At 48.6% G+C, this 27,342-nt stretch overlaps 1 protein-coding gene across 1 annotated transcript in view; it reads left to right on the forward strand.

Moving 5' to 3' along the window:
• The first annotated feature begins 1,299 nt into the window (after positions 1-1,299).
• Positions 1,300-27,342, forward strand: part of FGD3 (FYVE, RhoGEF and PH domain containing 3) — a 33,241-nt gene continuing 7,198 nt past the window's right edge. The window contains exons 1-12 of the mRNA XM_065879867.1: positions 1,300-1,785; positions 11,536-11,616; positions 12,327-12,463; positions 14,057-14,213; positions 15,640-15,778; positions 16,361-16,419; positions 19,169-19,315; positions 19,660-19,752; positions 20,958-21,037; positions 22,406-22,436; positions 23,357-23,464; positions 24,522-24,584. Of these exons, the coding sequence (XP_065735939.1) occupies positions 1,300-1,785; positions 11,536-11,616; positions 12,327-12,463; positions 14,057-14,213; positions 15,640-15,778; positions 16,361-16,419; positions 19,169-19,315; positions 19,660-19,752; positions 20,958-21,037; positions 22,406-22,436; positions 23,357-23,464; positions 24,522-24,584 (1,581 nt within the window). The remainder of the gene's footprint in view (positions 1,786-11,535; positions 11,617-12,326; positions 12,464-14,056; positions 14,214-15,639; positions 15,779-16,360; positions 16,420-19,168; positions 19,316-19,659; positions 19,753-20,957; positions 21,038-22,405; positions 22,437-23,356; positions 23,465-24,521; positions 24,585-27,342) is intronic.

A 27,342-nucleotide genomic window follows, 5' to 3' on the forward strand; every position in this document is an offset into this window, starting at 1 on the left:
AGCAAATCCCCCCCAGCCCTCCAACCCTGTGCAAGGCCTGGACTGGCCAACTCAAAGGACCCGGAACACAGCCAGCAGGGAGCCTGGCACCCACCCTTCCACCTCAGTGTCCTTGCGGAGTCTGACAGCCTCAGGTAACCCACCTATTGGCCAGGAATAAGTGACTGCTGCTCCTGGTCCCTGACCTCCTCTGCAGCTCCACTGGGGTTTCAAGTGGAAGATTTTGGGGAATGTCAATCTCCTCCCAGTCTAGTCTCACCTTTGACCCTCTCTGTGCACCTAGACTGACACTTGAAGGTGCCTTTCCTCCACGAAGGTTTCCAGAAGAGGCACCATGTGAGGGCATGAAGTAGCTCCAGTGCTTAGCAGGAAGAGGAATTGGGAACCAAGATCCAGCCTCCTCAGCCTCCAGGTCTCTGGAAAATGACAGGTCACCTGTCAGACAGAATATCGACAGTGATATTGAGGGAGGGTCTCGATGGGGATCCTGCCTCACCTCAGAGCTACATGGTAGGATAGAGTGCCACAGACACCAAAGCACAGTACAGACCAGATTCACTGTGCTCATGGTGGTTATTGCTACTCGTTTATACATATATTCTGAATTCACTGAGGGGTAGGTAGCTTCACGCTACAGAATTCATTCCTCCCTCTCCTTTTTTTTCTTTCACTCTCTTTTTTTTTTTTTTTTTTTTTTTTTTTTTTTTTTTGCGGTACGCGGGCCTCTCACTGTTGTGGCCTCTCCCACTGCGGAGCACAGGCTCCGGACGCGCAGGCTCAGCGGCCATGGCTCACGGGCCCAGCCGCTCCGCAGCACGTGGGATCCTCCCAGACCGGGGCACGAACCCGCGTCCCCTGCATCGGCAGACGGACTCCCAACCACTGCGCCACCAGGGAAGCCCCTCTTTCACTCTCTTTTTTCTTTCTTTCTTTCCTTCCTTCTTGCCTCCCTTCTTTCCTTCCTTCCTTCCTTCCTTCTTTCTCTCTTTCTTTCTCACTCTCTCCCTCCCTCCTTCCCTCTCTCTCTTCCTTCTTTTTTTAATGAAGAAATTTATTTTTAGAATAAAATGCTTTCCACTTGCCATTGCCCCAAAGCCTGCCTAGTCAGGACCCAGCTGAGGCTGACCAGGGTGTTCACTTCACACTCAGCCCCAGCCCCCCTCCTCCATGTTGATTTTCTCCAGAGGGCCCCACCTGGGGGTTAGTCCATAGCCCAGCTGGCATTGACTATGCTCATTTCTCCCTGACAGGAAGACCCCGGCCAGCCCCTCACAGAGCTCAGAGAACTCAACTTTGAGGATGGAGCCAGGAGGGGTGTCCTCAATGCCCCCAGCCCCCATTGCCACCCGGGGGGAGCCAGATGCTGGGCCTAGCAGCTCCTCCCTGGAGCATCCAAGCACAGACCCGGGGAAGCTCCGAGCACTCCCTGTTGGGCCTGGAGCCCACTGTGGTGACCCTGCCTCCGGGAGCCCTGGCAGCCAGGCCTCTGCGGGGGACGTGGGCTCTGTGAGTGAGCCCAGCAGCGGCACTAAGATCCCTAACCGGGACAGCGGGATAGACAGCCCCTCCTGCAGCGTGGTCGGCGAGCACTTCTCCTGCGAGGACAGCAGCGAGGCGGGCCCAGGCCCCACCATCAAAGGGCTGCACCTGGAGACAGCCCCAGGTGGCAAGGCCCCACGGGAGGAGGCCGATAGCGATATGGGTGAGGGCAGCAGTGAGGAGCCAGACCCCGAGAATAGCCCCTTGAGGGCTGACGCGGATCCAGCCAAGGTAGGCCACCTTCCCGTCCCAGGTGTCAGGGGCTGCAGAGCTCTCCTCTGAGGGTATTTGAGGTTACAGTGCCATCACCCAGGCCTGGTGCCAGTAGCAGGGTGTACACTCAGACACCATGCTCAGAGAAGCCCCTGCTATGGGTTGATGGGCAGGCTCTGGGGAAGGACCACACAGGCAGGGGTCTCCCTGACACATCAGACAATGATCTCACTCCCAAGCCTTAGTTCCATGGCCCCACGGTGGCACAGGGACCCCACCCCAGGGTGGCTGTGGCGGTCCAACTTAGCGGAAACAGCGCTGCCACCACTCTCTGCCAGTGCTTGCTGCCTGCCTTGCAGAGCCCCCATGAGGAAGACAGCATGCTTGTCACCTTATTTTATGAATGGGGAAACCCCAGGGTTTCCCATGGTGTGTGGCAGAGTCAGGAAGGGAGCCCAGACACGCGAGGGGAGCCCCGTGCAGATGGCTCCGGGAAGCAGGCGTGCCCGCCCGTGGGGGCTTGGCCTTGCAAGTAAGCTCATCTGTGTCCCTTTAGCGTTTTGGGCTCTGGGCTCTACACTGGGACTTGTGGGGACACGGAAGTAAAGCCGACAGCCTCGGCTTAGAGAGACCGCCTGTGCATGGGAGGAGAACAGCGGAGGTAAGCTGCAAGTGACTTGGTCCCAAGACAAGCACAAGTGGCATTTGGCCAGGGTCAGACCTGCTGGCTCCTGGTAGAGATGGTATGGACTAACGTGGCCACATCAAGAGGCAGGCTTCGTGGGCAAAGGGCAGCCACAGCCCTGCACTGTTGAAAGCCAAATTCTCAGCGAGTGGGCTGGGGGCATGTTTTAAGCTAAGTTTTATTATTATTCAGGAATGGTGAAGCTCACAAATCAGGAGATGACTGCCATTTAAAGACAGTTTATTACTCATAGTTCCCGAGAGGAGGGGGCACACCACACCATGGGGAACCAGAGGGAAAAGCACCAGGGTAGGGCAGGAGGCAGAGGGAGTGGAAATTGTGAGCAAGAGTCTTTTTTTAATCATGTAATGATTTTATTCTTTTAATTGAAGTATAGTTTATGTACAAATACTATATAAGTTACAGTAGAGTCTTTATTGTGGTTTCTGAGGAAAGGGATGGGTGAGACAGGGTAAGCAGTCTTAAGATTGGCCAGTTTGAATAATTTCAGTGGGTTCTGTGCACAGGGGCTGTCCCTGGATAGCTTGTGTAATTAGGGCAGGGGAATAGGGGAAAGCAAGTATAAAGAAGGTGGTTGGGTGTGGGCTCTGGATGGGTTGGTTTGCACTTGAAAGACATTCTTGCCGGCGAATCCTTTACATCTCTAGGAATCAGCGAACCCTGGGAGGGACAGTCCCTCCAGGGTCAACAAGGCCCCAAAGTTTTGGTATCAGGATAATGCTGGTCTCATGGAATGAGTTAGTAAGTGTTCCTTATTCTTTAATTTTCTGGGAAAAATTTGAGAACAATTGGTATTAATTTCCCAGTGAAGCTATCTGTTTCTGGGCTTTTCTTTGTTGGGAAGTTTTTTATGGCTTATTGAACCTCCTTACTTGTTATCGGTCTGTGCAAATTTTCTATTTCTTCATGACTCAGTCTTGGTAGGTTGTGTGTTTCTAGGAATTTATCTATTTCTTTTAGCTTATCCAATTGTTGGCATTTAATTTTTCAGAGCCATCTCTTCTGATCCCTTGTATTCAACTTAGTATCAATTGTAATATTTCCTCTTTCATTTTATTTATTTGAGTTCTCTCTCATTTTTTTGGTAAGTCTAGCTAAAGGTTTGTTAATTTTGTTTATCTTTTCAAAAAACAACTCTTAGTTTTGTTGGTTTTTTCCCTTTGTTTTTCTACCCTCTGTTTCATTTATCTCTGTTCTAATCTCTATTACTGACTCCTGTTTAAGTGCGTATTGTCTAATTTCTACAAATCTGTGGATTTTCCAGTTTTCTCTGTGCTGTTGATTTCTAGTTTCATTCTGTTGTGATTGGAAAAGATATTTTATATGATTTCAATCTTCTTGAATTTGTTAATACTTGTTTTGTGGCCTAACACGTGGTTTGACCTGGAGAACGCTCTGTGTGCACTTGAGAAGAATGCATGTTCTGCCGTTGTTATATGGAATATTCTGCATATGTTTGTTAGGTTCATTTGTTCTACAGTATTATTCAAATCCCCTGCTTCCTTATTGATGTTTTGCATGTCCTATCCAGTATTGAAAGTAGAGTACTGACATCTCCTACTATTCTTCTGTTGCTATCTGTTTCTTGCTTCAATTCTGCCAAAGTTTGCTTCATATATTTAGGAGCTCTGAGGTTTGATGAATAAATATTTATAATTGTTATAACTTCTTGGTGAATTGGTCCTTTTAACATTATATAATGTCTTTCTTTGTACTGTGTAATGGTTTTTTAATTTAAAGTCCATTTGTCTGGGGCTTCCCTGGTGGCGCAGTGGTTGACAGTCCGCCTGCCGATGCAGGGGACACGGGTTCATGCCCCGGTCCGGGAAGATCCCACATGCATGGAGCAGCTAGGCCCGTGAGTCATGGCTGCTGAGCCTGCACGTCCGGAGCCTGTGCTCTGCAATGTGAGAGGCCACAACAGTGAGAGGCCCGCGTACCACAAAAAAAAGAAAAAAAAAAAGGTCATAAAGTTCATTTGTCTGATGTAAATATGGCCACTCGTGATCTCTTTTGTTTACCATTTCCATGAAATATCTGTTTCCATCTTTCACTTTCAGTCTATGTATGTCCTTAAATCTAAAGTGAATTTCTTGTGGGTAGCATATAATTGGATTTTATTTTTAACCTGTTCAATCAATCCATATCTTTTGATTGGGGAGTTTAATTCATTTACATTTAAAGTAATTCCTGGTAGGGAAGGACTTACTATTGCTTTCTTCATTGTTTTCTGTATGTTTTGTAGCTTTTTTGTCCCTATCTTACTGCTTTCCTTTTTTAAGTTTAATTGATTTTTTTGTAATAATATGCTTGATTCCCTTCTCATTGCCTCTTGAGTATATTCTATATATTTTTTCTATTGCAATTACATAAAATAGTTAAAGTTATGGTATTTTACTTTTTTAAAGATCTTCCATCTGCTTTTTATTTTTTATTGGGGTATAATTGCTTTACAATGTTATGTTGGTTTCTGCTGTACAACAAAGTAAATTAGCTATATGTATACATATATCCCCTCCCTCTTGCACCTCTCTCCCACCCACCCCCATCCCACGCATCTAGGTCATCAGAGCACTGAGCAGAGCTCCCTGTGCTATACCACATGTTCCCACTAGCTATCTATTTTACACATGGTAGTGTATTTATGTCAAACCTAATCTCCCAATTCATCCCACCCTCCCCTTCCCCTCCCCTGTGTCCACATGTCCATTCTCTACACCTGTATCTCTATTCCTGCCCTGCAAATAGGTTCATCTGTACCATTTTTCTAGATTCCACGTATATGCGGTAATATTTGATATTAGTTTTTCTCTTTCTGACTTACTCCACTATGTATGACAGACTCTAGGTCCATCCACATCTCTACAAATGACCCAATTTGTTCTTTTTTATGGCTAATATTCCATTGTATAAATATGCCACATCTTCTTTATCCATTCATCTGTCGAAGGACATTTAAGCTGTTTCCACGTCACGGCTATTGTAAATAGTGCTGCAATGAATGTTGGGGTACATGTGTCTTTTTGAACTATGGTTTTCTCAGGGTATAAGCCCAGTAGTGGGATTGCTGGGTCATATGGTAGTTCTATTTTTAGTTTTCTAAGGACACTCCATTCTATTCCCCACAGTGGAGGTATCAATTTACATTCCCACCAACAGGGCAAGAGGGCTCCCTTTTCTCCACGCCCTCTCCAGCATTTAGTTTTTGTGACTTTTTGCTGATGGCCATTCTGACTGGTGTGAGGTAATACCTCATTGTAGTTTTGATTTGCATTTTTCTAATAATTAGTGATGTTGAGCATCTTTTCATCTGTATAACATTTTATTTTAAGCTGAACAAAACTTAACTTCAATGATATACAAAAACTCTACTCCTTTACAGCTCCCCCTCCCAGACACTCTATGTTATTGATGTCACAAATTATGTATTTATATGTATAGTATGTACTTTCACATAGATTTATAGCTTTTAAATGTTTTTGTCCTTTTTGTGTTATTTTCTGCCAAAATTATGATAGTACAGGCTACTATATTTGTTCATGCATTTACCCTTATTGAAGAACCTTATATTTTTGTACAGCTTCATGTTGCTATCTACCATCTTTTCACAACTTGAAGGACTTACTTTAGCATTTCTTGTATGGCAGGTCTAGTGGTAATGAACTCTTTATCTTCTGTTTATTTGGGAAAGTCTTAATTTCTTCTTCATTTAAAAAATTTTTATTATTATATATTTTTTATTTTATAAATTGGAGTATAGTTGCTTTACAACGTGTTAGTTTATGCTGTACAGCAAAGTGAATCAGCTATATAGATACATATATCCCCTTTTTTTGGATTTCCTTCTCATTTAGGCCACCACGGAGCACTGAGTAGAGTTCCTTGAGCTATACAGTAGGTTCTCGTTAGTTATCTATTTTATACATAGTATCAATAGTGTTTATATGTTAATCACAATCTCCCAATTCATCCCATCCCCCACTTCCCCCTTGGAATCCATATGTTTGTTCTCTACTTCTGTGTCTCTATTTCTGCTTTGTAAATAAGATTGGCTATACCAATTTTTTCAGATTCCACCTACATGCATTAATATACGATATTTGTTTTTCTCTTTCTGACTTACTTCGCTCTGTATGACAGTCCCTAGGTCCATCCATGTCTCTACAAATGACCCAATTTTTCTCCTTTTTATGGCTGAGTAATATTCCATTGCATATATGTACCACATCTTCTATATTCATTCATCTGTTGATGGACATTTAGGTTGCTTCCATGTCCTGGCTATTGTAAATAGTGCTGCAATGAACATTGGGGAGCATATATCTTTTTGAATTATGGTTTTCTCTGGGTATGTGCCCAGTAGAGGGATTGCTGGGTCATATGGTAGTTCTATTTTTAGTTTTTTAAGGAATCTCCATACTGTTCTCCATACTGGCTGCATCAATTTACATTGCCACAACAGTGCAAGAGGGTTCCCTTTTCTCCACACCCTCTCCAGCATTTATTGTCTGTAGTTTTTTTTTTCATCTTCTTTTTGGCTGCTTTGGATTTTCGTTGCTGTACACAGGCTTTCTCTAGTTGCGGCGAGCGGGGGCTACTCTTCATTGAGGTGTGTGGGCTTCTCGCTGTGGTGCCTTCTCTTGTTGTGGAGCATGGACTCTAAGTGCGCAGGCTTCAGTAGTTGTGGCTCACGGGCTCTAGAGCGCAGGCTCAGTAGTTGTGGTGCACAGGCTTAGTTGCTCTGTGGCACATGGGATCTTCCTGGACCAGGGCTCGAACCCATGTCCCCTGCATTGGCAGGTGGATTCTTAACCACTGTGCTACCAGGAAAGTCCTATTGTTTGTAGATTTTTTGATGATAGCCATTCTGACCAGTGTGAGGTGATACCTCATTGTAGTTTTGACTTGCATTTTTCTAATAATTAGTGATGTTGAGCATCCTTTCATGTGTTTGTTGGCCATCTGTATATCTTCTTTGGAGAAATGTCTATTTAGATCTTCTGCCCATTTTTGGACTGGGTTGTTTGCTTTTTTGATATTGAGCTGCATGAGCTGCTTGTATATTTTGGAGATTAATCCTTTGTCAGTTGCTTCATTTGCAGATATTTTCTCCCATTCTGAGGGTTGTCTTTTCGTCTTATTTATGGTTTCCTTTGCTGTGCAAAAGGTTTAAGTTTCATTAGGTCCCATTTGTTTACTTTTGTTTTTGTTCTCATTACTCTAGGACATGGGTCAAAAAAGGTCTTGCTGCAATTTATGTCAAAGAGTGTTCTTCTTATGTTTTCCTCCAAGAGTTTTATACAGTCTGGCCTTACATTTAGGTCTTTAATCCATTTTGACTTTATTTTTATGTATGTTAGGGAGTGTTCTAATTTCATTCTTTTACATGTAGCTGTCCAGTTTTCCCAGCATCACTTATTGAAGAGGCTATCTCTGCTCCATTGTATATTCTGGCCCCCTTTGTCATAGATTAGGTGACCATAGGTGCGTGGGTTTATCTCTGGGCTTTTGACCCTGTTCCATTGATCTATATTTCTGTTTTTGTGCCAGTACCATCTGTTTTGATGACTGTAGCTTTGTAGTATAGTCTGAAGTCAGGGAGCCTGATTCCTTCAGCTCCAATTTTGTTTCTCAAGATTGCTTTTGCTATCTGAGGTCTTTTGGGTTTCCAAACAAATTGTAAAATTTTTGTTCTTGTTCTGTGAAAAATGCCCTTGGTAATTTGATAGGGATTACATTGAATCTGTAGATTGCTTTGGGTAGTATAGTCATTTTCACAGTGTGGATTCTTTCAATCCGAGAACATGGTATATCTCTCCATCTTTTTGTGTCATCTTTGATTTCTTTCACCAGTATCTTATCGTTTTCTATGTACAGGTCTTTTACCTCCTTAGGTAGGTTTTTTCCTAGGTATTTTATTCTTTTTGTTGCAATGGTAAATGGGATTGTTTCCTTAGTTTCTCTTTCTGATCTTTCATTGTTAGTGTATAGGAATGCAAGAGATTTCTGTGCATTAATTTTGTATCCTGCAACTTTATCAAATTCATTGATTAGGTCTAGTAATTTTCTGGTGGCATCTTTAAGATTTTCTGTGTATAGTATCATGTCATCTGCAAACAGTGACAGTTTTACTTCTTCTTTACCAATTGGGATTCCTTTTATTTCTTTTTCTTGTCTGATTGCCATGGCTAGGACTTCCAAAACTATGTTTGATAATGTTGGCGAGGGTGGGCACCCTTGTCTTGTTCCTGATTTTAGAGGAAATGCTTTCAGTTTTTCACCATTAAGAATAATATTTGCTGTGCATTTGTCATATATGGCCTTTATTATGTTGAGGTAGGTTCCCTCTATGCCCACTTTCTGGAGAGTTTTTATCATAAATGGGTGTTGAATTTTGTCAAAAGCTTTTTCTGCATCTGTTGAGGTGATCATATGGTTTTTATTCTTCAATTTGTTAATATGTGTATCACAGGAATTGATTTGTGTATACTGAAGAATCCTTGCATCCCTGGGATAAATCCCATTTGATCATGGTGTATGAACTTTTTAATGTGTTGTTAGATTCGGTTTGCTAGTATTTAGTTGAGGATTTTTGTGTGTATGTTTGTCAGTGATATTGGCCTGTAATTTTCTTTTTTTGTGATATGTTTATCTGGTTTTGGTATCATCTTCTTCATTTTTGAAAGATGGCTTTGCTGGATACATATTCTTGGTTGACAGTTTTATTTTTCTTTCAGTACTTTAAATATATCATCCCACTCCTCCCCCCCCCCTTTTTTTTTATTATAATGTGTCCCAGTGTGGTTCTTTGGATTTATCCCATTTGGAGTTCTGTGAGCTTCTTGAATTCATATGTCCATTTCTTTCCTCATATTTGGGACATTTTTAGCCACTAATTCTTCAAGTATGCTGTACTTGACTCCCAAAATGCATATATTGGTCCCTTGGGTAGTATCCCATAAGTTTCTTAGGCTCTTTTTGCTTTCTTCATTGTTTTTTCTTTTTGTTTCTCTGATTTATGATTTCAAATGACCTAGCTTGAACTTTTCAGTCTAGTTATTGCAAATTTCAGTTCTAGAGTTTCTGTTTGGCTCTTTTTTTTAAAATAGTTTTTATCTCTTTATTGATATTCTGTTCATGCATCACTTTCCTGATTTCACTTAGTTGTCTGTGTTCTTTTTTAGTTCATTGAGCATCTATATGACAGGTATTTAATAGTTTTTACAGGCAGCTCATAGAGCTATGTTTCTTTAGGTCTGGTTTCTGGAATTTTATTTTGTTCCTTTAATCACACTATGTTTCCCTGTTTCTTTGTAAATTTTTGCTGGAATTTGGGCATCTGAAAAACAACCATCTCTCCAGTCTTTGCATGCTGGCTTTGTGCAGGGAAAACCTTAGCCAATCAGGCTGGAATTTCTAAGACCTATTAAAATTTTTCTGATCTCCTGCTCCCCTGGCATCTGCCTGCAGAACATCAGCTCTAACATGCTGCTTGCCTCTGTTTTCCAACTCTGGCGCTGGTCATGACAGCATTCCAAATCAGGCAAGACAGAAACCAGTCCCTCAGGCAGCTTCCAGATGAGCCAAAATTTTGGATGCACAGTTCACTCTTTTGTTTCCATCTTGAGGGAGGAGCCCTAGCTGGGGAGGGGGGGGGGCGGTTCTTCCCAGTTGTGCTGTGCTATGCTGCATGGGGGAGGAACACAAAAGGGTGTTCCAAACATGCCAATTTTCATTCTCTATTTGATAGAATCTCTTCTTAGTTTTACAATGCCTTGGAAGCTGTAGCTTCTCAGCTGGTCTCCAGAGTTTCCACAGAGGTATTCTTGTTTGTATATTGTTAACTCGTGTGGGGGAAGGAGGGCCTATAACTTTCTTTTTTTTTTTAATATATTTTCTTGAAGTATAGTTTATTTACAATGCTGTGTTAATTTCTACTGCACAGCAAAGTGATTCAGTTATATATATACATATATATTTTTAAAATATTCTTTTCCATTATGGTTTATCACAAGATATTGAATATAGTTCCCTGTGCTATACACTAGGACCTTGTTTATCCATTCTATATATAGTAGTTTGCATTTGCTAATCCCAAACTCCCAATTCATCCCTTCCCTCACCTTTGGCAACCACAGGTCTGTTCTCTATGTCTGTGAGCCTGTTTCTGTTTCATAGATAATTTCATTTGTGTCATATTTTAGATTCCACATATAAGCGATATCATATGGTCTTTCTCTGTCTGGCTTACTTCACTTAGTGTGATAATCTCTAGCACATGTTGCTACAAATGACATTATTTCATTCTTTTTAATGGCTGAGTAATATTCCATTGTATATATGTACCGCATCTCCTTTATCCATTAATCTTTTGATGGACATTTAGGTTGTTTCCATGTCTTGGCTATTGTAAATAGTGCTGCAATGAACATTGGGGTGCATGTATCTTTTTGAATTATAGTTTTGTCTGAATGTATGCCCAGGAGTGGGATTGCAAAATTATATAGCAACTCTATTTTTAGTTTTTTGAGGGACCTCCATAGTGGCTGCACAAATTTACATTCTCAGTGTAGAAGGTTTCCCTTTTCTCCACACCCTCTCTAGCATTTATTTGTAGACTTTCTAACGATGGCCATTCTGACCAGTGTGAGGTGGTACCTCATTACAGTTTTGATTTGTATTTCTCTAATAATTAGCAATGTGGAGCATCTTTTCATGTGCCTGTTGGGAGGGCCTGTAGCTTTCTAATCTGCCACCTTGCTGATGTCACTCCACAATATATTTTGATGTGGCTATTGCAGCTCCTCTGTAGTTAAAGCCCCGGGAAGATAGAGTTCTCTCTGGGCTGCAGAAGGTTTGGGGGGGTTGGTAGAAACTATTATGTCTTCCCCAGAAACTTCCCTGGAAATTCCATCTGCAAGAACTGAGCCCCACATCCCAGTCGCAGCAGCTTCCTCTGGTCTTTTGGGGCCCCTGGTCATCCCTGGCATACAGCGGGTAGCCTTTGTCATATGCTGCCTCCCCCAAACTCATCTTCCCTAGGTGAGCTATGGCTCTTCTCTTCACAGTGTGCTGAGCCCCAGAAGCTGCTCCACATTGCCCAGGAGCTGCTGCATACTGAGGAGACCTACGTGAAGCGTCTACACCTGCTAGACCAGGTAGCCGTCCTGGCTTGGGCCTGCCTTTGTCCACTTCCAGAGTTTCAGTGGACAGTTTCAGAGGCAAACTTTCTCTCTTAGCATTGGCTAGGGCTTGCAGTTGGAGTATGACTGGCATGAATACTAAAACTTGGACAAATTTAAGTCTCCTCCAGAAAGTCTTAGTTTTTGCTTTCAGAACTTGTGGCTTTGGGGCAATGGTCTCATCCAGTCACCTTGGGGTTTTTTTTCTTCTTGGCAGTTAAATTATCTGAGCATGTAAATGGCCTCTGGACATCTTCCTGCACAAATAGTTGGGACAGTGGGTGGCACTCTCCCTGTCCACCTGGCAACGTGGGGTTTATGAGCACAGGAAGTAAAACTGCAACAGAAACTGGGTTTTGACAGGTGCTTCTTCTGTTTGTAGCTCACAAAGCAAAGAAAGGAAATCAGGACCATCCATTTCCCTTGAAGGGCAGATGGAAGAAAGATGGCCTGTCCCCATCTAGAGGGGACTGTCCCTGCCTCACCCCTCAATTCTTAGCCATAAGTAAGCTTGCTTTAAGACCATAAGGTTCTTTGAGCCAGTTTGATGAAGTGGAAGGTTCACTAAGAAAACATAAGGCAACGGCAGCCTCTCTTGAGCTCCCATACCTGCAGCAGAAGCATGATCGTAACCATCTGCAGTGACCCACACTCAGTGACCACTGCATGGGCTTCTCCGTGCCCAGGTTTTCTGCACCCGACTGATGGAAGCAGGGATCCCTTCGGAAGTCACCACAGGCATCTTCTCTAACATCTCCTCCATCTATTGCTTCCACGGGAAGTTCCTCCTTCCTGAGCTGCAGACACGGATCATGAATGAGTGGTAAGTGCAGCTCATGGTGCCTGGGAAGTGTAGGGGCTGGCATCTCCCAGGGAGTCTGGCTCCAATGCCCTTGGTGGTTGAGGGTCATGGTGACACTATTGCAGTGGTTTTGTTGAATACTGTCTGCCAAGCAGCCTCTAAATCTGGGGTTTGTATGCCCAAAAGCCAGGAGACACCTGGGGAGCCTGTCTCATAGTGCCCTGGGCTCTCTTTCTGTAGGGTCCTGGGCCAACCCTGACCCCAAGCCCTCTCAGTGTCTTAGCTTCTTCATCTGCAAATTAAAAGGACTTTAATACCTGCTCAGGGCTTTGTGGAATTTAAATGAGGTTTGCCATCTGCAAACACCAGTGAATAGACAGTGCTTATTGGTTTATCTTCCCTCCTAGTGTATATTGCACCTCTGCTTTAAAAAATGAGATGTTTTTCTTCCTCAGCAGTGTCCCCAGAGGGCTGTCCCTCTGTCCCTCTGCCGCTTCCGTTCATTTGTGGCAGAGGGACTGCCCAGCTGTAAGAAATGATAATAAAACATTACAGGCATGGCCCCCAGCTTGCCATTCTCCATATTATGTGCTTCCCTCTCTGTTCTGGGTGCTGCTGCAGCTTTGCTTTGGGGTCTCTGCTGTCTCCCCTCTTCACTGGCCTGGCTTGAGCCAGTGTGTGGTTCTGTGGTAAGAGAAGAGGCCATTTCCAAGCTGCAGCCAGGCCAGGGAGAACACAGAGGCCAGGGGGCTTGATTGGGGGTTGTCCCTGCACCTGCAAGGCTCAGCAGGGGTCCAGGGCAATTTGTAAATATTTAGAAAGACATGCTCCACCTGCAGAGCAGGTTATACTGTGTCCAAGGCCATGAGGTTAAAGCTCAGGGCTAGATTGGCTTTCTGGCTGATGCAGTGCACACCTGCTAGATATAAGTTTTCTCCTCAAGGCCCTGGAGTGACTGTCAGCACACAGACACTCCTTGTGTAATAAGGGTGCGAGAGTCCAGCAGCTTGCCCATCCGTCTTCACAGGTGGTGGGCCTCTGAGTGCATGTTCCTAGTAATGCTGCCAAGGATGACTTTATGCATATGTCTTTTTTTCTTCTTTTTGATTATTTCTTTAGGATAAATCCCCCACAGTTCTAAGGTCAAAGGTTATATATTTTCTGCTCCTTGAAATTTATTTCCAAATCCCTGTCCAAACCATTCATTATTACACGGTGCTGCTTTCCCATGACATTGCCAGAGTTAAATTGCCCCATTGTTCCTAATCTTTGCTCATATAGAAGAAGTATAATGGGGTTTTCTTGATTCTTTTTGATAACTGTGGCTCATCATTAAAGTGATTCCATTATTACTAACAACTCCTGGTCTTGAGCAATCGTTCTATGACTGCATGGTTGAAGTACTTTACATGATCCTCTAGGTAACACACTATTTTCCATCCCATGTGATACAGAGAAGGAAAGTAAGGCTTAGGGGAGGTGACCAGTTTGCCCACCATCACACAGAGCTGGGAGTCAGGCCATTGTCCCATAGCTCCCTGGTGAAGTCCCTGTCTCACCCTGGCACTTCAGTGGAGCTGTTTGCCTGACGATCTCACTCACTCCCCCACAAAGGGACACAAACCCCCGGCTTGGAGACATCCTGCAGAAGCTGGCCCCATTCCTCAAGATGTATGGTGAATATGTCAAGAACTTTGACCGGGCCGTGGAGCTGGTGAGCACCTGGACCCAGCGCTCACCGGTATTTAAGGACACTGTCCAAGGCATCCAGGTAGGGCGGTCCCACCTCTGCTTCATGGGCACAGTGCTGGCTTTGTGTTTCAACATGGAGAAAATCAGTAAAATTGTGGGATGTGTCCAGATGCTCTATTGATGCTTTGATCCTTAAAATAACTTCCAGGGACAAATCATCATTCTCATTTCATGGGTGAGGAAATCGTGGCTCAAAAAGTTTGTGCAGGGCTTCCCTGGTGGCGCAGTGGTTGAGAGTCCGCCTGCCGATTCAGGGGACACGGGTTCGTGCCCCGGTCCGGGAAGATCCCACATGCCGCGGAGTGGCTGGGCCCGTGAGCCATGGCCGCTGAACCTGCGCGTCCGAAGCCTGTGCTCCGCAACGGGAGAGACCACAACAGTGAGAGGCTCACGTACCGCAAGAAAAAAAAAAAAAGTTTGTGCGATCTATGTCATCAGAAACTATTATTCAATAGGACCTGGATCCAAACTTGCTGGTCTCCCTCCACAGCATCTCTCAATGGCTAGTGGAAGCACTTAGGAAAATGTTGCATTGATCTTTTCTTTCTCTTTTTCTGCAAACAGCCTGTTCACACCTCTGGTTGCTGTTGTCTACTGCCATGTTGGTCTTTTTCTTACTGATTCATGAGGTTTTTATATGTTAAGAATGTAAGCTGTTAACTGTCAAATGTGTTGCAAATTATTTTTCTCCATTGATGTTTTATTTTTTAACTTTATGTATGATTTTGTTTTCCATACAAAATTTTGGGGTTTTAATTAGCCACATTCACCAATTTTAAATAAAGTAATGCTTTAAAAAATATTTCAAGTATGTGCCACATGCACATACATGCATACATGTGCACACGTAATACATAGGCACATGTGCATGTGTGTACATACATATGTGTTCACACATGCATACGTGCACCTACATTCCTCACTGTACCCTGAAGGGTTAATGGGCACAGAGTCCCTCTGTGCTGAGGGTTTGGAGGCCAGGCTCGGATTTGGGGTGGCCCCTTGATAACTTTTTGTGTTTTCCCCAGATCCCACTGTAATCAAGTCACCCATGATTTCTCAGCGTAGGGTCCTAGATCCCCCTGCATCTCTCAGCATCCCTGTCCCTCCCCAGAGAGGATAGCTCTGATACTATCAGAGTGTTTCCTTCTCTCCTTTTGCCTGCACTCCTTGCACGCTCACCCCCTCACTTATGTCTGGGTCCTCCCAGCTGTCCCCACAGAACAGTCTCCAATGAGGATGTGTATAAAAAGGCCAGCGCTGGGTCTAGAGCAGGCCTGCCTGGGGTCCAGCTCCTTACTCCATCATTCAACCTCTCCAAACTTCAGTTTCCTCTGCTGTAAGATGCGGTCTGCAGTCATTTGGGTACAGTACTCCAGGCAGCCTCCTGGGGGATCCACATGTGTGTCCAGGGGTGCCCCACACTGCCTCTATCTCCCCCACAGAAGCAGGAGATGTGCGGAAACCTGACGCTGCAGCACCATATGCTGGAGCCCGTGCAGAGGGTCCCCCGCTATGAGCTGCTGCTCAAGGACTATCTGAAGAGGCTCCCAGAGGATGCCCCAGACTGGAAGGATGCAGAGAGTGAGCCAAGCCGGCCACAGGCTGAGGGGCTCCTGGGCGGTGGGAGCTGGGGCCCCTGCTGAAAACCCACACTGAGAGAGACAAAGAGTCAGAGACAGAAAGAGAGAGACAAAGAGGTAGACAGAGACAGAGACAGAGAGACAGAGAGAGCTCCAAGTGACCCCTAAACAAGGAGGTGACTGAGAGTCTGAGTGTAAGGGAAAACCGCCCCTGCCCCCATTGCAGTGCGAGGGGTGGATGATGGTTCTGTGGAGGGGGCTGCTAAGTGTTGGCAGAGCTTAGGCCTCACGCAGGACCTTATGGGGCTGGCAAGGCTGCTCCTGGTGCATGGGCAGCAGCTGGCAGGCAGCATGGGGCAAGGTCTGCACAGGGGAGTGGCATGCCAGCCCCAGCGGACCCTCAGCAAATGGGATGCATCTGCAGGGTCGCATCCCCACACCCAGGGCCAGGTCTCATGAGCAGCCTGGTTCAGCCGTGGGAAAGGGCAGGAGCAGGGCAGAACCTGACACTAAGCCTCGTGGGGCGACTACCTGGGTGGAGCCACCAGGCGCCCTGCAGCTTGACTCTGTCTTCTTCCTGCAGGGTCCTTGGAGCTCATCTCCACAGCTGCCAACCACTCCAACGCTGCCATTCGGAAAATGGTGAGTGTGGGCGACCCTGGAAGATGCCCAAGGGACCAGTAGTTTGGGGCAGGGAGGGCACAGGGTGGGCCAGGCACTGTCAGCATGCATACTTACCCACCTGTCCCCCAGGAAGACAGAGACTCCACTGAGAGCCAGACAGGCCTGTCCCTTACTAGCTTGGTGATTGCTGGTAAGTTATATAGCGCTCCATGCCTCAGTTTCCCCATCTGTAAAATGAGGTCACTGACAGAATCTGTTTCATTGGGCTGTTGTAGGGATTAAATCACTCTACATGAAGTGCTCAGAACAGGACCTGGCATAATTTAGTGTTAGCTCTTGGTGTCAGCATCATTAATTTTTCGTTCATTCACTCACTGAAGCTCTGTCAGCTGAGGCTGCTCTAACAAAGTATTGTAGACTGGACAGCTTAAACAGTAGACATTTACTCTCACCATTCCGGAGGTTGGAAGTCCAAGACCAAGGTGCTGGCAGATTTGGTTCCTGGTTTGTAGACAGCCACCTTCTCGCTGTGTCCTCACATAGCAAAAAGAGAGAGCAGGCTCTCTGGTGTCTCTCTTAATAGGGCTCTAATCTCATCATGCCCCCACCCCTCCCCCACCCCATGACCATGACCTCATCTGAACTTAATCACCTACCAAAGGCCCCACCTCCAAATACAGCCTGAAGGTGGAGGAGATGGTGTCCACTTGTTTGATCTAACGCCCCCGAGTAATAGGCTCTGCCGATGGGGAGGCCTCCTAGCTCATACCAATGCCTTTTGACCCAGTGGGCCCTGTCTTCAGAGGCCCTTGTTTGGCCTGCACACTGCCTGGACATGGTGTAAGAATTTCTAAATCCTTGTCCAGAATTAGAGATCAGGTCATTTCACAGGAGAATCCAAATTCCTGGCTTTACTGGAAAACTCTGAAAACCCCAGGCCCACACTACAACCTGGGACGAGGCGAGGTGCCCCCTAAGTGGGCCGGCTCTCCAGGCCGCCACAGTCCCTACCCAGCCCTGGTTGCCTCAGTCCTGAGACCTATTTACTTTCACATGGGCACTGTTGTTTTTTGAGAGGAAAAAGAAAGTGAAATATTTCTTTGACCCCACATCTCTCAAAAAGGAGAAATGAGAGACGGGCCACCTGTTTTGGGGCAGCTCTTGCTATGTGTGGTCCACGTTCTGTGTCCTCATTACCTGCCTGTCCCCGGGATTGGGTCTGGAGCCCCCAGACCAGATGCGCCTGAGGTCAGGCCCACAGTGGGGCACCCATGGCAACCTAAACAGGTGACATTTCACTCTAGATACTTTTAATCTAATCTCCCCTTTTTTTCCTCCCCAAGACTAAATCTAATGGAGGAGAAAGAGCTGCTTCATGGAACTCTGTGGTCATGAGCTCACACAGAGCCCATGGAGGAGCCCCCATGGGCCTACATCTCTGAGGGGCTTGGGGTGGACTCCTGTCCCACAGTAGCATGTCCACTGTGTGGCAGTTCTCGCTCCAAGTCTGGTGAGGCCTCTGTGACAGGCAGGGGGCTCTGGTCAGGTGTGGGGGAAGGCTTATCAATGTGTGCTCATGGGACCCTCTTCATGCTTCTACCTGTCCATCCCTAATCCCCTCAACCTGGACCACCACCCCTGCCTCCCCACCTCCAATCTCCCTGGTCTCTGGTCTGTACTTCTCTACTCAGAGCTTTCTATAGGTTGCTTATTTTGTCACTCCCTGTCCAGAAGCCTCCTGGCCTGCCACTGCCTCACAGGTACACACATAAGCTCTCCTACATGTCCACTGCACGCCCAGCCCCCAGTACACACAAGGCCCTTTGGCCCTGCCTAGCCTGCTCTTCCTCACTCTCCATGCTGGCTCCCATGCCCACATCTACCACCTGTTTCCATACCAGAGGCAGAAGAGCTACCAAACCAGCCTGCTTCCAAGGAGTGCAGGCTAAGATTGGTCAGGTCCAAGGGCAGTGGCTGCTGTAGCATGGTGGATCCATGCTCCTTGTTGCTGGGTTAAGGTTCCTGTAGGCTCAGCTCTGCCTTTTGCTGAGTTCACTCCTTCATTCCTGGCTCAAGCTCCTGGTCAGGGCCTGTGGCCTCTTGGCCCAGAGCTGGAGCAACGAGCTGCCTACCCTCTCCCCTCACACCACAAGGGTGCTGGTTGGCCATATGACCACACAACCAGTCTCGAGAACAGAGGGCGATGACCTGTGGATAGGCAGAGGTCTGGTCTCATCATGGCCCTGGGCCATCTGAGGGTGGAGCAGGAAACCAGGTAAGGCTACCACAAGAGGGGATGACTGTCCAGGGCAAAAGCTGCAGCTGCCCAGCGTATCTCCTCTGACCCAATGCCCTTCACTGTGGAGGCTAAGAGAGCCAGTCCCAGTTCTCTAGCTGAGACATCTCCAGCAACTCACTTGATTTTTCTGTGCCTCAGTTTCTCTGTCTATAGATTGAAGATAGTAATGGCATCAGCCTCTTAAGGCGGGTGCTAGAATTAAATTAATTAATACCCACATTGTGTTTAGAACAGGGTGTGGCACATAGCAATGGTGCTAACTGTTGTTATTATGTATTACTCTCTGCAAGGTGAACCTCTGTTCAAGGCCCGTGTTTTCCCTCCCACCGTTGTCAGCAGGATCGTGGTCCCTCCTTGGTTCTGGACCACACTTGCAGGGCAGGGTTCCACACACCACTGGGTCCCCAGCCCTGGCAGGCCTCCAATCCCTGTGGTGGTGCAGCTGCCTGAGCCCCGTGTCCCTCTCAGGAGAAAATGCACAAGCTCTTGGAGGTATACGAGAGACTGGGTGGGGAGGAGGACATCGTCAACCCTGCGAACGAGCTGATCAAGGAGGGCCACATCCAGAAGCTATCAGCCAAGAACGGCACGACCCAGGACCGCCACCTCTTCCTGGTGAGCCCCCAATCGGTCACACCCAGCCCTGCCCAGTCCTGCCCAGCCCAGCTGCAGAACCACGCCCCTGCCACGCCACACCCAGCCCAGCGGCAGAGCCTGGGCCTACCCAGCCACTCAGCCACACCCTCATCCAGCCCAGGCCCAACCAGCTGCAGAGCTCCGCCCCACCACTCAGCCACTCCCCCAGTCCAACCCCCAGCGTGCCCTCACCACTCCCACATTCAGCCCAGCCCCGCCTAGCCCTGCCCACTCTTGCCAGAGCCACGCCCCACCTCCTCCCTGGGGTGCTCCTCTGTGGAGTCAACCGCCCCTCACCCCATACGTGCCCGTCACTATCGCAGTTCAACAGCATGATCCTTTACTGTGTGCCCAAACTGCGGCTCATGGGCCAGAAGTTCAGTGTCCGGGAGAAGATGGACATTTCCGACCTCCAGGTGGGTGAGCCCCTCCCACCGATCTGTTCCCCTGAGAAAGCACAGAGCAGGTGTAGGGACACAGCGCTTTAGCCACCAAAGTACTCACTGCTGTGCAACTGATTGCCTGCCTACTTGTCTGAGCCTTGCTTCTATCCTGACCCAGGCATGGGGGAACATCTCTGAGGGCGCCTTGGCCTAGCATCCTGGGCTGAATGGGCAGGATCCCCTGTCCCTCCACTTGGCCTACCTGCCAGTGCGCTGCCGGCTTCATGTTGGCAGGATGAAGGGCAATGCCAGGACCTGGGCCATCTCCTGTCCCCTGTGAAGTCAGCCCTAAGGGCCCCACTTACAGACTCTAAGGGAAACTTGGGGTGAATGCAGATGGGGTGCCCATCCTGCCTGTTCCCTTGTCCTTGGTCCATGCTCTCTCCACTCCTGCACCAATTTGGAGCCCAGATGAGGTTCTGCAGGCACTTGTACCCAAGGTCCAGATGACCTGTTGTCCCTGCTGTCCCTATTCCTTGCGTCCATTGATGTCTCGTGCTGTGGGGCTGCTGGAGCTGGAGTCAGTCCCCCTCTTCTGTGGGAGAGTGCTTTGAATTAACGGGCACTCCAAAAATACTGGCTAAATCAAAGTATTTCTTTATTCTAAAAAGTGAAGGGTTGCATTAGTGATACAAAAAAATCCCTTCTGACAGTGGCCAGCCTGTGGGCCACATCCAGCCAAGGGCTGTGGGAGTAGAGTGTTGAGGGGATGAGGGAAGGCTCCCTGTTGCAGACACCTGCAGATAGAAGGTACCTGCCCATGGGGCCTCAGAAACCCCGGCAGGGTAGTGGAGATCCTCCTGGCTCTTCTCCTAAGATTCCCATCCCTGTGTCGGGAGTGCCTGTGGGTACCTTTGTGGGGAAAGGCACTGGGGCTGACTTCCTGGGAAGCCCTGAGAGCAGGCAGATTTGGCCGGCACAGTTCCAAGAACAGTGAATGAGCGGTTCTAGCCCTGCCTGAGCAGGTCGGTGGTCCACCCTCCACCATGGACTGACTCATGGAGTGGCCCGCAGCAACCATGACCCTAAGCCGAGCACTCCCCTGCAGACTCACTGGGTCACCTCTCCCCACCCCTTCTCAGGGAAAGACCTCCAAGTCTGAGAGTGTGAGTCCACAGTTCAGGACCTGCTAAAAGTGACTTACTGTTTTTGTTTTGTCCTTTGTTGTATGCCTTCAGGTGCAGGATGTCGTCAAGTCAAATGCAGCCTACACATTCATCATAACTGGAAAGAAAAGGTCCCTGGAGCTACAAACTCGGTAGGTTTCAGCTGCCTTGGTGTCTGCTGCTGTGTGAATATGTTTGACCTGAAATTTTAGCAGATGGCTTCCTTTTCTAAACTGGATAAACTTTCGATGTGTTTGTGTTCATTTTACTCGCTTATTTGTGGTTTAAAATGTAACAGTACTAAGGGGAAGTCAATGAAAATTAAGCCTCTGCCCACACCCTGTTCCCCACCCCCAGCAGACATTCTTAACCATCTCTGAAGTATTCTTCTGGAATTTCTGTCCCCATACATATGTATCTATTTTTTATTTATTTTTAAAAATAAATTTATTTATTTATTTTTGGCTGTGTTGGGTCTTTGTTGCTGTGCGCAGGCTTTCTCTAGTTGCAGCGAGCAAGGGCTACTCTTCGTTGTGGTGCGCAGGCTTCTCATTGCGGTGGCTTCTCTTGTTGCAGAGCACGGGCTCTAGGGTGCATGGGCTTCAGTAGTTGTGGCACGCGGGCTCTAGAATGCAGGCTCAGTAGTTGTGGCGCATGGGCTTAGCTGCTCCACGGCATGTGGGATCTTCCCAGACCAGGGCTCGAACCCTTGTCTCCTGCACTGGCAGGTGGATTGTTAACCACTGTGCCACCAGGGAAGCCCTGTATCTATTTTTTAAATCACAGATGACCATTTTCTATCTAGTCTGTTCTGCATCTTGCTTTTTTCATTTAATTTATCAGAAATCATCCCATATATGAGCACCATTTTCTAAAGCAGCATAATTTTCCAATATGATCGTTGGCTGGTTCCCATTGACGGGCACCTAGGTCCTCTGGGGTCTTGCTGTTGCAAATGGTGCTGCAAGCAGTGTCCATGAACCAAGTTTCGTACATATGTGTCGTTACGTCCATCTGGTAGACTCCTGAAGTAAAATTGCTGGCCAAAGGGTAGCATGTCCACTTTAAATTTTGGTGGTTGTTGTCACACTACCCTGTAAGATGGTGCGTGACTTGTGGCGGGGCTTGGGAGAGCCCATCTCTCACTTCCGCCAATGACGTGAGATCTTTGCAATGACCCATTGTGGCCCACCAAAGTGTTGGTTTACATCCACTGCAGAGGGCTCTGCATACCAAGCTTACCACATCTAGCCACATCTGACTTCATCTGGCCACACCTGACCCCACCTGCACCCACAAGGCCACACTTAACTCCACCTGGCCACACTTGACCTCGCCTGACTGCACCTGGTGGTACTGGCCACAGTGTTCCAGAGCCTTTGGGGCCGCTCTCCCAAGCCGTGAGTTGCACTTCCAGGCAGTGAGCAGCACAGGCATGTACTTCAGGGCTGAGAGGAATCAGGTGGTTTAGAGTCAGTATCCAAGACTAAATGAATAAAATACTCTTTTGGCTTTTATAGGACAGAAGAGGAAAAGAAAGAATGGATTCAGGTGAAGCTCCTAAAGTTTTAAAGTAACCAAATGACCAAATTCTTGAGCGGCATGGCCATTTCATGTTGGAACAAGGGATGGGATGGCCCCGTGTCCCCCCCAGGTATTACCCACCCATCTATCCACCTTGAAGTGATGGGGTGACCAAGTTTATAAGCACCTTCGGACTCCACAAACCTTTGAATCCATTCTCTTATTTGGGGCTCCCCAGTAAACAAATAAACATAAAGGCCTGGAGGTGGACATGCAGGGAGGTGCCCTCACCCTGGGGAAGATCTCCAGTCTGGCAGCTCCAAGGTGGGTCCGTGTTGTCCTTCTCTCCATGGCTGGCAGGAGCGGTGGGTCTTGCAGGACGAGCAGCTTGACTTCCAGGACGGAGCCTGTGCTTCCAAAGACAGGCCAGGCAGTGTCCTGGGGCAGCCAGAGCAGGCTCAGCTCAGAACCAGCCATGGTAGGGACACAGGTCAGGAGGGCCACGTCAGAGCGGAGGCCAAGGCAGTGACCGGGGTTGGCAGACCACCACCAGGCCAAACGCTAACCATTAGTGATGGTTAGCCACCATTAGTGGCTCCCAAAATTCATAAGACAGAAATCTGAGTGAGAAGAGAAAAAGGAAATTCAAACAGATATTAGATGGGAATGCTGTTGCAGGAAGTGGAAACATGGCCTCGAATCCATATAAAATGTTCCAAGAGCATCTGCCCGTGGCTTGGAGTACTGCATGTGGGGTGGCACTGGAACCCATGGAGATTGGAGTGGGGACCTGGTCAGTCACTGATCACATCCCTGAGCCTTGTTTCCTCATCTCAGAGGACATGTGAGGCTGTTGGTCAGGGGAAAACGCAATGACCACGGGACCCTTGTCCTCACCCTCCTGGAATGCTCTCTGAGGGACCTTGCTCTCTGTGGTTTTGTTTCAGGTCATTGAGTCCACCATTGAGAAGCACAAGCAGAACAGCCAGACTTTCAAGGCCTTCAGTGGCTCCTTCGGCCAGGATGAGGATCCCTCCCTCACTCCAGACCCGCCTGTGAGTGCCAGTGTCCCTGGGGCAACCCAGGCCCTTTGCACAAGGACTGGTGTTTGGGGGGGAAGCTGGTCCCCATGCTCTCCTTATGCCCACCTTTATTGAGCATCCATGTGGGGACGCCTGTACCTTATAGCTGGGGTGGTCAGTGATTGGAGAGGAGGGAGGGAAGGACAGGCCTGGATAAAGCTGCTACATGAGGCATTGTCCTATCACATGCACCTAGGGGCTGTGATCTTATCAGCAGGGGTAGCTTGCTCCCCATGGGAAGCTGTCCCCAGGCCTGGGGGGAGCCAGGAAGCAGGATCCCCACCCAGGGCCACATGGGTCCACCCTAGGCCTTGGCCATCCCCTCTGTCTAGGTATAACCAAACATGACTTCACAGTGAGGGTCCCTCACTCCATGCCTCAGGGACATCCCTGAAGCTAAGGGATACCCAGCCCAGCCTGGCTGAGCAGCCCTGAGTCCCAGACATCAGGCCGGGTTGGCCCTCCCTGTGGTCTCACTGGTCTGTGGGCGACAGGCCACCTCATTATCCACTTAATATTTGCATCAAATCTCCATTTTGTCTGCTTTCTGGACTATTTTAGAAGAAAACTTTGTGTTGTCCCCGGGCAAGGAAAGTACTGTCCCCTACTTTGAAAAGAGGTGACCTGGAAACAGAACCCCCCACCCCACCCCATACCTGCCGTTAAAGTTGGTGCAGGGACAGAGCCTGACCGTAGAAGGCAGGGCACCGAGCTCTCCACAGATGCCTGAGGAAAGCCAGATGCCAGGGCCACCTCACGTGGTGTGATGCAGCTGGTTAGGCCTGGTGGGCCTCAAGGAGGTTCATACCTGCCTACTGCCCTCCACCCCAGCTGGGAAATGATAACTCTTCTGAGATGCCTTCAGGCCAGGGAGGACAGATTCCCAAAGTCATAGCAAACACCAGGCCCCGACAGTCTTCCTCCTGACCCTGTGACCAGACAGAAGGAATGGTGGCATTCCAACGCTGCATTGGATGTCAGCATGTGGCCACAGAACCTCTGCTCATGCCAGCTGTCTTGTCCCCTCCAGATGGTGAGCGCCAACTCAGAGGTGCCTGCAGCGGTAGCCACTGGTGGAGGGGGTACTGCAGGGGTGAGTGACCCCCCCAGCTTTGACAGGGGTGGGAGGTGGAAGTTGGGGTCAGACCAGGGTGACCTGAGGGTGAGGGTTTAGCCTCCCCCTTCCATGTGACCTGGGTCCTCACAGTGATGGCCTCTGGGGCCTGTTGGTGGAGGGCTGGGGCAAGCCTGCTGGGACCCAAATATCCATTTCCTTGGGTGGGTGAAGGTTACACAGCTGAGTTCTTCTGAAGACTTGTGCTCTTTACCACAGGTAAAGTATGCCTGGATGAAATGTGGATCAAGGCGGTACCTGGCCCTCAGGAGGCTCAGTCAATGTGGGCGGAGAAGGCGTGGTCCAGGGTCAGATAGCCTGTGTGCATGTCCCCACCCTGACAGGGCCAGGCCACGGGACTATGCCCGAGTCCCTCCTGCTCTGTCAGTTTGGGAGATTAGTAACAGGGTAAATGTGTGCGCCTCACATGCAATGAGTATCCAGTACAGGGAAGCATCATTATTAACCACTGGGCCTAATAGTCGTGAAGTCTGATGACAATTATAAGCCTAGACTACCAAGGAGCTGCTGTACCCTGCATCCTGAGAGGGGATTCTCCTGGGCATCTTCGCTTTGCCCTATCCCTGAATTTTCCAGGCTCAGAAGGAATGCGTGGAGGCCTGAGCCCCAGCCTGACCCCTAACAGGGGGTTTGCTCCTAAAGGGGAACTTCTTCCATGGGTAGGTCGGTACTGCCCCCACATTCTCTCCACTGGGCCTGCCTCTCCTTCCCTCCCCCTGACTTCTCTTTCTCACATCCCTCATCTGGGCCAGCACTCCCTTGGTGGCAGGTGCTCCCCAGTTGGACAGCAAAGTCTGCCTGAATTTAGCACCAGCTTGCAGAGCTCCTTCTTTCCTGGCTACAAGGGCCACCCTGCTGGTCATCACAGCCATTCTGGGTTGGGACTTGTTAGGGTCAACCCATTTTAGGAATAGGAAACGGGCTTGATAGGTGAGGAGACCTGGCCTTTTGCTCAAAGGCCTTGTGGTGGGACTTGACTTTCCTGGGACAGCAGCAGAGGGAGGGACGGATGTCTAGTTCATCACGGGGAGTAAATGTTCCTGTCCTGGCTTAGATTTTTAGTAAGAAAACTAGTCCCCTCCTCCCACACAATCCATGCTGCTGGGTAGCATTGGGCCCCAGCTGAGGCCCCAGAACAGGTGTGCCCAGATGCTCCAGTCCCCTGCTCTGTTACAAGAGCAGAAGCTTTGCCAGGTCACCACACGACCCCTGACCCGACGTGTCTCTGACTGCCAGGCACTGGGAAAACCTTGAGGAGTTTTTGGGCTCCCATGGAGGGATGGAGCATTTCTAGGGCATAATGGGCTTCAGGGACAAAGTGAGAGGAGGGAACCCCCTTACTTGAGTGCTACTGCTGCCACAGGGCGGCACTGCGAGAACCAAAGGGAGTCTGTGCTAATTTGTTTGAACTCAGTCAGGAAATCTGAAGGCAGCATTATCAGCAGGGGAGACATGGTCTTGTCACAGCCCCTCAAACTCCCTGAGGGGCTCCCTGCATTGTGGCTCTGTCTGGCCCTGCCTTCCTTCCAGTCCACCCTCCCCCACCATGCCCTGGCCTCCCTCACTTGGCCATGTCCCAGGGCCTTTGCGCCTGCTATCCCCTCTGTGCAGAATGCCTCAATTATGCCTACTGTGCCCCAAGGCCTCATCTGTGAAGCCCTCGCAGCTGACCCCAGAGTCACTGACAAGTGTTTCTCACATGAAGCAACCCACCATCAGCTTTCTGAATCACCAAACTGTGCGTGTGAGGCTGGCAGTGTGCTATTGGGCTCCTTTCTGGAACGTCTAGGAACATCATGAAAAGCAGCTTGCACACTCAAACTTCATCTGTGTAACTAACTGCCCAGAGAAAAATGACACATGGGGCCTCTCCAGCTTTCCAGTCAGCTCCAGGGTCCCTTGGCCAGGGTCTCTGACAACCTCCATGATGGCCCTTTGCATGAAGCACTGCTTCTCCCTGTCTCTGCAGAGGAGCTGAGCTGGACCCCCTGCAGGGCCCTCTGCTATCCGACCCTTGGCCTGGGGCATGCCGGAAGGCATCAAGGGCCGTGAGCAACCCCCATTCTTTGTAGGGTGAGTCCACAGGCAGGCCTCAGTCCGTGGATGCGGGGTAAAGTAGAAGTGGCTGTGGGCTGTGTGGTCAGGGAGACAGGGCTGAGGAAGATCCAGTGCCAAGGCAGAGACAGAGGAGCAGGAGGTGGGGCTGGCACACACGACAGGCAGTGCCCATCGGAGAATGTTCTAGCTGGAAGGGACCTGAAGGTCACATGTTTAATGTTTTAACACGTGGAGTGGGTCCTGACATGAGGCCTTGGGCAACTCGTCCCCCTCTACCCTCACCTTCCCTTGGGTGGGGAGAAGAGAGAGAGAAGCTGTGTCAGGTGTCTGTTGGCCACTCGGGTGCCCCTCCGATTGGTTGCCCAACTCCTTTGACAGGTAAAAAGGTAGCTGAGAGCCCCTGAGGCACAGGGCCTCAGCGCAGTCCAGGGGTCTGCCCAGGCCAGGCTGCAGACTTGCTGCGCATCGATGGCGACGCTCAGCCAGTAGATATGCAGGCCACCCCACCTTCTTCTACCCAGGGGCTCAGCCTTCCAAGGGCTCTGCAGCATCATTGACTTGCCAGATGCTCGGGATCACAATTCAAGTTCAGGCCTCCTTGTCCCAGTCCCTTTATCCACCCCAAGCCAGGCCCAGGTCCTACAACAGACAAACGCTT

This window comes from Phocoena phocoena, chromosome 6 (genome assembly GCF_963924675.1).
Source record: "Phocoena phocoena chromosome 6, mPhoPho1.1, whole genome shotgun sequence".
In the NCBI taxonomy this organism is placed as follows: domain Eukaryota; kingdom Metazoa; phylum Chordata; class Mammalia; order Artiodactyla; family Phocoenidae; genus Phocoena; species Phocoena phocoena.